We start from the raw sequence: 10,992 nt of genomic DNA on the forward strand, positions 1-10,992 counted from the left end.
AGGGTGGTGAATATATGGAACGATTTCAAGAGGAGATAGTTGAGGCAGGTACGATCACAATGTTTAAAAGACATTTGGATAGGTACATGGATAGGATAAGCTTAGAGGGATATGGGCCAAATGCAGGCAGGTGGAACTAGTGTAGATGGGGTATGTTGGTCGGCAATGGCAAGTTAGTACGAAGGGGTTGGGTCATAGAAACCAGTGACTTTTCTGAAACTGCATGTGCCTATATCAGTTTCCACGCTGTATGATTCTATGATTTTTATGAGCTGCTGCGTTCTCCAGCAGTTTCCTTTTTTGCATCGTGTAAAATATTGATTGATGTCACTTGCTATTGCTTTCCTTTAATGTTTAGGGACGACAAAATAAAGCACTGGAGAATTGGTGTTTCTGCCAATAGCATCGGCCTCCCTCACTGTAGGTTAGTGTGAAATTGATTTGGGTAATCTGTTCCAGATCGATTGACAGGTAGACTTGTTAGGCAATCCTTTTTGCTGTGGAGCATTTGGTTGGTTTCTCAACAGCAAGATGGATCTTCCCAGATATAGAGTGGAGGAAACTGCATAGGCTTGTCTTACAGATGCCCTAATGCAGCACTGAAGAGCACTGACCTGGTCCTTCCCACGCCCCTGTTCTCGGATGTTCAGTGCGAGACGGTGAGCTTGCTCCTTCGTGCTCAAGAGATTAACATTGTACGCGATCAGGAAATTCCGTGCTCCGGTTACTGTGGCTCCCCAACGTGGAACAAAGGTTGCCGTGCCAAAATCAGGAGCCCAGTCAGAATTCTGCAACTGGATGCAACAGGTGGATTATTGCACAAAAACTGCTGGGTCATAGAAACCAGTGATTTTTCTGGAACTGCATGTGCCTATATAAGCTAACCTGGTCTGTTTAAGGACCATCTCCAAAACACAAACATCACCCTGCCCACTCCCACACCACCCCATTTGTAAAGAGAGCCACAAACTTTAACTCATTGCAGAATGAAAGGGTTATTCTGAGGTTACTGCAGAGGAAGTGGCCATGGCATTAGAGTGAAGTCAACGCAGGAACAGCATGTGCTATGATTCCTAATACAGTATTATGCCTATACCTCTGTAGATACTAGAGCTATACTCTCACTGTAGGCAGTGCACACAAATAACTTGAATGAAGGGAGTAAGAAGTTTGCAAAACTGACAGTTGTTTGATTGTGCCGGAGAGGTCCCTCTGCATGAAGGACTGGTCAGGTGGGCACAATGTAGACAAAGAAGTCTGAGATGATGGGGGTAAACACGGCAGTGAATACACAATAATAAAACGCACTAAAATGAACAATAATTTCATCTCCTCTTCTCCAGATGAAGGTAGGACATCCGAGAGTGCAGAATAGGCTGATTGATCTATCTGTTGTTTCGAAAAGGCTGGCTATCTCCTCAATTCTCTTTTGAATTGTTTCAGTTTTCCTCCTAGTTCGTCTCTGCCCAATCCAATCCACACATTCACCACAAGTTGACTTCCCTCAAAGCATGGATTCCAGATTTTGTTGCTATTGTAAATATATTATCAGAATTGAATTTGCTTATTCCTTTTTGTCTTAAATATCTGTAAAATGTTGGTTTCCTCCAAATTATGACAGAATCTCTGACACCAGCCCATGTCTTCAGAAGAGGAAAGTCCAACCTCAATTTCGAGTTCCAGCTTGAGAGAAAGGATGACTACATGCCACCCATAATCAGTAACATAGGATGGAGAAAAACAACCCAAATTATCCTGTATTTTGAACTAAAAGTCTTCGTAATGCCTGGGAATGGGATTGAATGATTTTTCCCTCCTTACTATACTCTGGATAATGTCAGCCCTCCTTTGTGTACCTTTGCCTTTAGGCCCTCGTATTCACCAGCACGTATGCTGGGCAGTGCTCTGCGCCGTTCATCACGAGCTGCTTCTCCATACAAATAAACTGTAGGAAGAGTAAATGTGTTAATCAGTCCGACAGAACTCAGCATGGCAAACTTACAGAGAGTAAGAGCTTGATTTTTAGTGGTGCTATTCCCAAGTCTAGCAAGTAAAATTTGACCTCCTCCATAAAGGGTAAACATGAATGCTTAATAACTAATGGTGAACTAAGAAATAGTGAGACACAATGAGGTATTGCTGTTTGTGGGCAAATTACAATGTTTTAATGCCTTAAAAGCTGATGCAATACTGCATGAGTCAAGAGGATTAGAAGACTTGGACCAAAGTGATGAAGTGATGCTTCAGTGACACAGAGCCACTGCCACATCCTTCTGGGGAAGCAGGTTTAAATTTGGTGCAGAAACTGAGAAAAGAGATATTCACTCTGGTGCAAAAAAGCACCCAAAGTAAAGAATTTGAGTGACCTAGTCATATGACCTCGACAAGTAGTATAGTCATAGAGTCAGGGGGGTGTTCTGCTGCACCCACTGAGTTTCTCCAGCATTTTTATGTACCTTTAGTCATAGAGTCATATCATACAGAAACAAGCCCTTCAGCCCAACTTACCCATGCCAACTTAGATGCCCTATCTAAACTAGTCCCACCTGTTCATGTTTGGCCCAGATCCCTCTAAACCTTTCTTATCCATGTACCTGTTCAAATATCTTTTAAATGTTGTTATAGTACCTGCCTCAATTACCTATTCTGGCAGCTCAATCCATATACCCACCACCCTGTGTGTGAAAAAGTTACCCCTCGGGTTCTAATTAAATCTTTCCCCTTTCACCTTAAACCTATATCCTCTGGATCTGGATTCCCATACTCTGGGTAAAAGACTGCGTTCATCCTGTTTAATTCCCTCTTGATTTTATACACCTCTCTAAGATCATCCCTCAGCCTCTTGTGCGCTCCAAAGACTAAAGTCCTAAAGTCCTCACCTGTCCAACCTCCCTCTATAGTTCAGGCCCCCGAGTCCTGGCAACATCCTCCTAAATCCTCTACATTTGTTCCAGCTTAATGACATTATGATAGCAGAAGATGAACAATCAGAGTGAGGTCTATTTTAATTGATGGCATTGAAGCCATTTCATTTTATTGATGACTTAATATAAGGACCCTTAATCTCAAAGGCCATTGAGAAGAGAAGTTACTTATTCACCAGGATGTTATATGAATTGGAGAACTTCAGTAATGTGGAGAGATTGGATAGGTTTGGCTCGTTTTCCCTGGAGCAAAAGGAGGTTGTGGGGTGATCTGAAATAAACATTATAAGATTATGAGAGGTAAAGTTAGTCAAACATGTCTCCCCCAATGCTTGGGTTATCAAAAACAGGAGGACAAACAAGAGAAAGGAGTTTTAAAGGGAATGTGAGACACAATTTTATTTTCAGAGTATGGTTGATATCTGGACCTTGCAGCCAAAGGCAGTGTTGGATACAATTACTCTGTTTAGGTGTCATTTAGACAGGCCCCAAAATAAGCAACACAAAGTGGATCCAGAACTAAGTGGGACATTGATCATTCTTTTAATCTGGATTTTTAACTTATGTATTGTGTTTAAAAAATATATAATTTATGATGCTTTTATTAATGATATACTAAGAATTTATATGTACTTTATGATATTTAATATGCAATGCATATTTTAATGTTGCCCCTTGTCTGGACCTCGAGTCCGTAATTATTATTATTATATTATAAATGGGATTACAATAGTTGGGCAAAAATGGTGGAGGGAAGGATTGTTTGTGTGCAATACAATTCTATGACTGTTTAAATTCTTGTAGATGGAAATGGGAGCTATTTGTTAGGCAAGGGTAAAGAGCGTTACTGATCAGTCATTGAATGGCCTTGCTCCTACAGGTCACAGACAAAGATACGGAGTGAATGGGTCAGCAGCTGTAGAATAAACACAGTTCTCAGACATACACACAAATCTGGTAGTGTGATTTAACTGACTGGGTCCTAAAGCTTTCCCTTATGGTTTGGCTGGGCTTTACTCACTCACCAGGTACTTCCAGCATTTCCGCAAGCCGTTTCCCAAACTCATTTGCGCACTGAACACATTCCTCCATGCAGACGTTACGCACTGGGATGAAGGGACACACATCCAAAGCACCCAATCTGGGATGTTCACCTGCCAGTAAAATTCATCAGACTAAGACCAGAGCTGATCATCATCCCACGATGGAAAATAACAATCAACTTTGTGAAAAAATATCCAAAATAGCACAGTTTTATATCCAGCATTTTAAGTTAGAGGAAGGAAAATTCAACCGCTCCGACCCCAATCATGATGCTCATTAGAGGTGAAGATGATTTTTCCACAGATGCTGGACACCTTGCATACAAGAAGCAAAATTCCAGCATGACTCTGCATCTTCAGAAGAGGCAAGCGGAAAAGTGAGGGGGATGTCCACTCATCTCCACCTAATAAGTTAACTTGGCTATAAACTGCTTCCAACTTCAGCCAATACGTGGAGAAAGAGAAGCAAGGGGAGGCTAATGTCAGCCTGCTCCTTCATCAGGGCCCCAACTTGGCCTTTAGCCCAATCCCCTACAGACCAAAAAGCTATCTGCACATTCTCAATGTCCCCAGTTTCCAAGGAAATAATGATGAAAACAAATAGAAGGGTCAATTATTTCTGTAAAGGAATTTTTGGGACTATGCACCATCCTCATCAATATACTGATTTTATAAGGTTGTTTGATCTCTTCCGGATATGCCTGCTGCCAGCTCACCTTTGTGTGTTGCCATATCAATGAGTTGAAAGGCCACCTGAGCGGCATTCAGTGCCCCATTCACTGCAGCCTCTGGAGAGCCAACAAACGTGTAAACCGTCCGATTAGTGGACTGGCCAGGGTCCACGTCCAGCAGCGAGCAGCCTTTAGATTGTGAAATGGCGTCAGCAATGGCATCAATAACCTACCAGGAAAAAATTCATAAAGCCATCTGAATTCATAATTTGCATCAGCATTCATCAAAATAAGGACATAGATGGTGAGTTTAGAAACATTAAAACATAGAATATAGGTGTAGGAGTAGGCCATTTGGCCCTTCGACCCTGCACTGCCAATCAATATGATCATGGCTGATCATCCAACTCAGTATCCTGTACCTGCCTTCTCTCCATACCCCCTGATCCCTTTAGCCACAAGGGCTACATCTAACTCCCTCTTAAATATAGCCAATGAACTGGCCTCAACTACCACAGATTCACCACTCTCTGTGTGAATTTTTTTTTTTCTCATCTCAGTCCTAAAAGACTTCCCCCTTATCCTTAAACTGTGACTTGTTCTGGACTTCCCCAACATCGGGAACAATCTTCTTGCATCTAGCCTGTCCAACCCCTTAAGAATTTTGTAGGTTCTATTAGGGAAACTAATCCTTCGCCCTCGGATGCTACGCCATGGGTTTGGGCTCCCTGATCACGTCGGGGTCACCATGTAGTGCGTGGGTCTCTAAATGAGACAGTATTCCGCAGTTTGATGAAGCATATAGGGAAAGTTTAGGGAAAGGTATGTTGATATTCAAGGGCATTTTGATATTAAAAAGGAAAATATTTTGTAAACATTGAGAAACATTAAAGTGGATATCTCAGCCAAGGCCTGATGACATCTATCCAGGAAACTGAGTGAGGCAAGGGAGGAGAGTGAGAGGATCTTGACAGAGATCTTTGTCCCCTCTCTGTCTCAAAATAACAAAATAGCAGAGTTTTATTTCCAGCATTTTAAGTTAGAGGAAGGAAAATTCAACCACCTCGATCCCAATCATAACCTCGCGATGCTCATTACAGGTGAAGATGATTTTTCTGCAGATGCTGGACACCTTGCCTAAGTTCGTTGCTTCAGCTTGTAACTAAAAAATGGCCAGGTACGCATACAAGAAACAAAATTCCAGCATGACTCCGCTCACCACAGGCAAAATCCCAGAAGACAGGATGATAGACAATGCCGTTCCTTTGTTTAAGGGAAACAAGGACAAATAGAAGGAAATAATAAACAGGTGAACCTTACATCAGTAGTAGGGAAATTGCTGCCGAAGGTTCTTAGGGACACAATTTATTCATATTTGGACAAGCATTGACTTGTTAGGGATCATCAATATGGCTCTGTGTGGGAGAAGTCTGGAGTCATACACCACTGTCCTTCCAGGGACACTGGTCCTTCAGCCCAAAGTTTGTCCCATTTGCCCATATTCTTCTAAACTTTCCCTATCAATGTACCTATCCAAATATCTTTGAAATGTTGTTGTACTTGCCTGAACTACTTCCTCTGGCAGTTCGTTCCATAGAGCCAGCATCCGCTGTGAGCAAGTTGCTCCTCAGGTTCTTATTAAATATTTCCCCTCTCATCTTAAACCTATGTATGCCCTTTAGTTCAAGATTCTTCAACCCAGGGAAATAAACTGTACATTCTTCCCATCTATTCTCCTCATGATTTTATACACCTCTATAATATCACCCCTCAGCCTCCTGTGTACCAAGGAATAAAGTCCTAGCCTGCCTAACCTCTCCCTATAGCTTGAAGGGAACAGTTTTAAGGTGAAATGTACGGATCTGCGGATTCATATTCATAAAGGGTGGCAGCTATCTGGAATGTGCTGCCAGAAGTGGTGGGAGAGGCAGTTATAATTACAACATTGAAAAGGCATTGGACAAGTATATGGATAGGAACGGTGTATAAGAATCTGGGCCGAATACAGGCAAATGGGATTATAGTAGAATGGCATCACTGTGTGGATGAGGTGGGCTGAAAGGGCTCATTTCTATGCTTTGTGAATTTATGATTCAGCAACTTTAATAAGGCTTGGTTAGCTTTCTGCTGGCCAGGGTGAAGGCACTTCCTCTTGCCAAAGGGCCACATGAAAGGCTTTGCTTTACAATCAGAAGTAGAGTCACAACCCCTGGTATAACTCTCCCTTTTCCATACAGGTGCTCTCCCCTTTGCCCAGATTAACTTAAAAAAAATACTATCAACCAGGGTGGGTGTGACAGATAGATTCCCATAACTACTCCATCCTCTCTGGTGATGAGACCTCCCAGTTATACAGCTGTAGCTGCTGCAACTATTCCTGTGACCCTGTCTCCTTTCGACTTCACAATTTCTTGATCCTTTCTTGAAACTCATACAATTCAGGAGATAAAGCCACCTGGCTCCTGGAACGATGAGAGATTCTTACACGAGTCATTTCAGTTCAATGTCTTGAACTGAATGCCCCAACTTTTCAGTCGGAGATCTTGAGAGACAAGGGGTTAGTGCCAGACCACTTGCTCCACCTTGACACATGCCTGGATTGCGGCCATTAAACTTTGTGGACATCGAACATCGTTAAACTTTCCTAAACATCATTCACATGCCTGGACTTCATGCTGGCTGCCACATCCAGTTCAGGTCCATTCAGGGCAACACCCATTTGGTCAGTTCTCTGCTGCTTAAACTGCTCTAAACTGTGAATATATTGTAGGTTACTCCCCACCGTTAGTTCCAGCCCATTGACAGCCTTACCTTTTGACTTTGCCCATTGGAAAAATTTGGAACACACTCCACAAGTCTCGACATGATTCTTCAAACAACAGTCAGTCACTGCAAATAAATAAATTGTAAAAACAATCTCTTTAGTACTGCAGATACAGTGGGTTCGAAGTTGATCGCAACTGTAGATTGTAATTGCAGAGAGCTTGCGCCCTGACCCTTGCCTCAATGGACTTTCCAAAATCTATCAATCATTTACTCGAGAGGACAGGACCCTGCTGCATCAGCTGACCCAAGATAATACAGGACAACATTTCTTAAAGGCAAATGGGCATCAAACACATCAGAAAAAATGAAGCAAAAATAGTGATTTATTTATTTCTGAGTTCACCAACATGAGGCAAAGCCATAGCACTGGAAAATTCTCCAAAGGTATAGTTTGGACATACAGTGTGGAAACAGGCCCTTCGGCCCATCATGTCCCTGCTGACCAGCAATCACCAATATACTAGTTCTATCCTACACATTAGCAACAATTCCTCGCATGTTACAAAACGTACTTGGCTAATAAACTAAGTACTATTATGATTATGAGAAGCCAATTAACTTACACAGCTGCACATCTTCAATGGTTCTTTACTATCACATGTAGCAAGGTATGGTGACATCCTCTTTTTGCACACAGATCAATAAAATTATTGCCATAAAATAAGTACAATCCCCGGCTAAGTACAGAATGTGCAGAAACAGCCCACAGAATCCACGTGTAAGAGCCGCCAGGTTTTGGTGTTATCAAAGTCCCAGCTACAACTGGTCATGAAGGCCCGTTGCAGCCACCTGATTGTCCCGTGAACCCTCGTCCCACTCCTTGCCTGGCCACCTTCAGCCTTTGTGCCCCGGGGGGCGCCTCCCACAGCTGACCTTGAGGGTGCGAATGGTAAGCCCCCCAGTTATTTTTATTGGCCATTTGTCCTGGCATCCGCCTCCGCCATCACCGACTCCCTCCACCCGCCTCTCCAGTTCCCGGTCCTCAGGGGCGAGCAGCAGTCAGAATCTTTGGAATGTGGAAGGAAACGGGAGCTCCTGGAGAAAACCCATGCAGGAAGAATGTACTAACTCTTTACAGGCAGCACCTGTAGTTTGGAACAAACCTAGATTTCTGGCGCTGTAAGGCAGCTGCTCTGCTGCTGCGCCACTGTGCCACCTGTCTGTCTTTTAACTTCACCGCCTAGTTTCACAGAATATAGAGCATGGCACATTTACTGTCTTGGCAGTCAAACTCCGTACATCGTTCACAATGTCCAATTAACATTCAGCTCGTGCATTGCTTGTTTCATTATGTCTGTTCTGTCCTCTCCCAATCCTTAGGTAAAGTGATCCTATTCGTGCAACTCAATTAATTGTACACATACAGTGGCTTGCAAAAGTATTCATACCCCTTGAACTTTTCCACATTTTGTCACGTTACAACCACAAACGTAAATGTATTTTATTGGGATTTTATGTGATAGGCCAACACAAAGTGGGGCATAATTGTGAAGTGGAAGGAAAATGATACATGGTTTTCAAATTTTTTTACAAATAAAAAACTGAAAAGTGTGGCGTGCAAAAGTATTCGGCCCCCTTTACTCTGATATCCCTAAATAAAATCCAGTGCAACCAATTGCCTTCAAAAGTCACCTAATTAGTAAATAGAGTCCACGTGTGTAATCTAATCTCAGTATAAATACAGCTGTTCTGTGAAGGCCTCAGAGGTTTGTTAGAGAATATTATTGGCAAACAGCATCATGAAGCCCAAGGAACACACCAGACAGGTCAGGGATAAAGTTGTCGAGAAGTTTTAAAGCAGGGTTAGGTTATAAAAAAATATCCCATGCTTTGAACATCTCACGGAGCACTGTTCAATCCTTATCCGAAAATGGAAAGAGTATGGCACAACTGTAAACCTACCAAGACATGGCCGTCCACCTAAACTGACAGGCCGGGCAAGGAGAGCATTGATCAGAGATGCAGCCAAGAGACCCATGGTAACTCTGGAGGAGCTGCAGAGATCCACAGCTCAGGTGGGAGAATCTGTCCACAGGACAACAATTAGTCGTGCACTCCACAAATCGGGCCTTTCAGGAAGAGTGGCAAGAAGAAAGCCATTGTTGAAAAAAAGCCATAAGAAGTCCTGTTTGCAGTTTGCCACAAGCCATGTGGGAGACACAGCAAACATGTGGAGGAAGGTGCTCTGTTCAGATGAGACCAAAATTGAACTACAAAAGCACTCTTCGACCAGAACTACAAAAGCAGTCTAACTAAAGTTTTATAAGCTACGACTTTACTTCCTCTAATATTCAATGCCACCCTGGTGAAGGCAAACACACGATACATCACCTTCTTTCTGGAGAAGGGTCTTGATACAAAACATCCATATCACTTTTATATGTTTGGTCTGTAGTCATCTGATATTAGGACCTTTGTTCTCATATATGCAGGAATCAATACAATTAAAGAAAAGGCTGCAATTCAATAAATAAATACTTTAAACAATGGCTGGTGGTATTTCACTGAGATGTTGAAATGAATACCTGCCTAAACCAGTGGTTGATACACTTCCTCCTCCTTCCATTGCTGCTCCAAGGTGCCGTAGCTGATGGAGTGGTGGCAAGGCTCTCCTAGCATCAAATGGTTGATTGTCTGCAACTATCTCAGAGGTCAGAGTAGGAATCCATGTTTAAATCACAATGTGTACAGCATGCTGAAGAGCTGAAGAGAAAAACTTTTATAGTTCTATATGAATTCATACATAGGTGTTTACAACATCTATAAATATATTTTGCACAGCTGCATCACTTCCCGTCCTACTTGGCATCCTGAATTTTCATTCGAGCATTTTCACCTGCTGGTGGAACTCAGGCAATCAGGCAGCATGTGGATGGAAATGAAAAGACAATGTTTCGGGTCAGGACCCTCTGTCAGTTTCCCTCCACGGATGCTGCCTGATCTATTGAGTTCTTCCAGCAGTTTCGTTTTTGCTCAATGTCAAGCATCTGCAGACTTGTGTGTCTCCGTGAATCTCCACTTATTTCAGGCTGCAGATTTAAGGGGCTGTCCCACTTGAAGAGTTTAGAAGAGTTTAAAAAAATCACATGTTGAAGACCTCCTTCGACTATGTAGAAGACCTCCTTCAACCTCCTACGACTATGTTGAAGACTAGTTTCTACTAGCTAGGACTAGCTACGACTAACTTCGGGATAATTGGACACCGAATAGTGGAGAGTGAAGACGACCTCCTTCGATCTCCTTCAATCTTCTTCGACTATTATGAAGACTATCTACGACTACCTTTGACTACCGTCGATTACCTACAACTAACATGCCCGACCTCCTACTACCTCCTACTACCTGCCTTTGACACCATCTCCCACCCAATTCTTCTGGAACGTCTATCTGCCACTGGCATCAACAATGCACTACTTTGGTTCAGGTCCTATCTACATGACAGAAAACAGTTCATCCAGGGAAATAAAGTCACATCCATAACTGCCACAGTATCGATTTTTTCCATGGCGACCTTTTTTTACTCGTGGG

At 42.7% G+C, this 10,992-nt stretch overlaps 1 protein-coding gene across 1 annotated transcript in view; it reads right to left on the reverse strand.

The window, feature by feature from the left end:
* ftcd (formimidoyltransferase cyclodeaminase) overlaps positions 1 to 7,702 on the reverse strand; it is a 30,193-nt gene extending 22,491 nt beyond the window's left edge. The window contains exons 1-5 of the mRNA XM_055638185.1: positions 7,450 to 7,702; positions 4,684 to 4,867; positions 3,950 to 4,078; positions 1,857 to 1,945; positions 615 to 794 (exon numbers count right to left, since the gene is read on the reverse strand). Coding sequence (XP_055494160.1) covers positions 615 to 794; positions 1,857 to 1,945; positions 3,950 to 4,078; positions 4,684 to 4,867; positions 7,450 to 7,503 — 636 coding nt within the window. The 5' untranslated portion in view covers positions 7,504 to 7,702. The remainder of the gene's footprint in view (positions 1 to 614; positions 795 to 1,856; positions 1,946 to 3,949; positions 4,079 to 4,683; positions 4,868 to 7,449) is intronic.
* Between the last annotated feature and the right edge of the window lie 3,290 nt (positions 7,703 to 10,992).

This window comes from Leucoraja erinacea, chromosome 7 (assembly GCF_028641065.1).
Source record: "Leucoraja erinacea ecotype New England chromosome 7, Leri_hhj_1, whole genome shotgun sequence".
In the NCBI taxonomy this organism is placed as follows: domain Eukaryota; kingdom Metazoa; phylum Chordata; class Chondrichthyes; order Rajiformes; family Rajidae; genus Leucoraja; species Leucoraja erinaceus.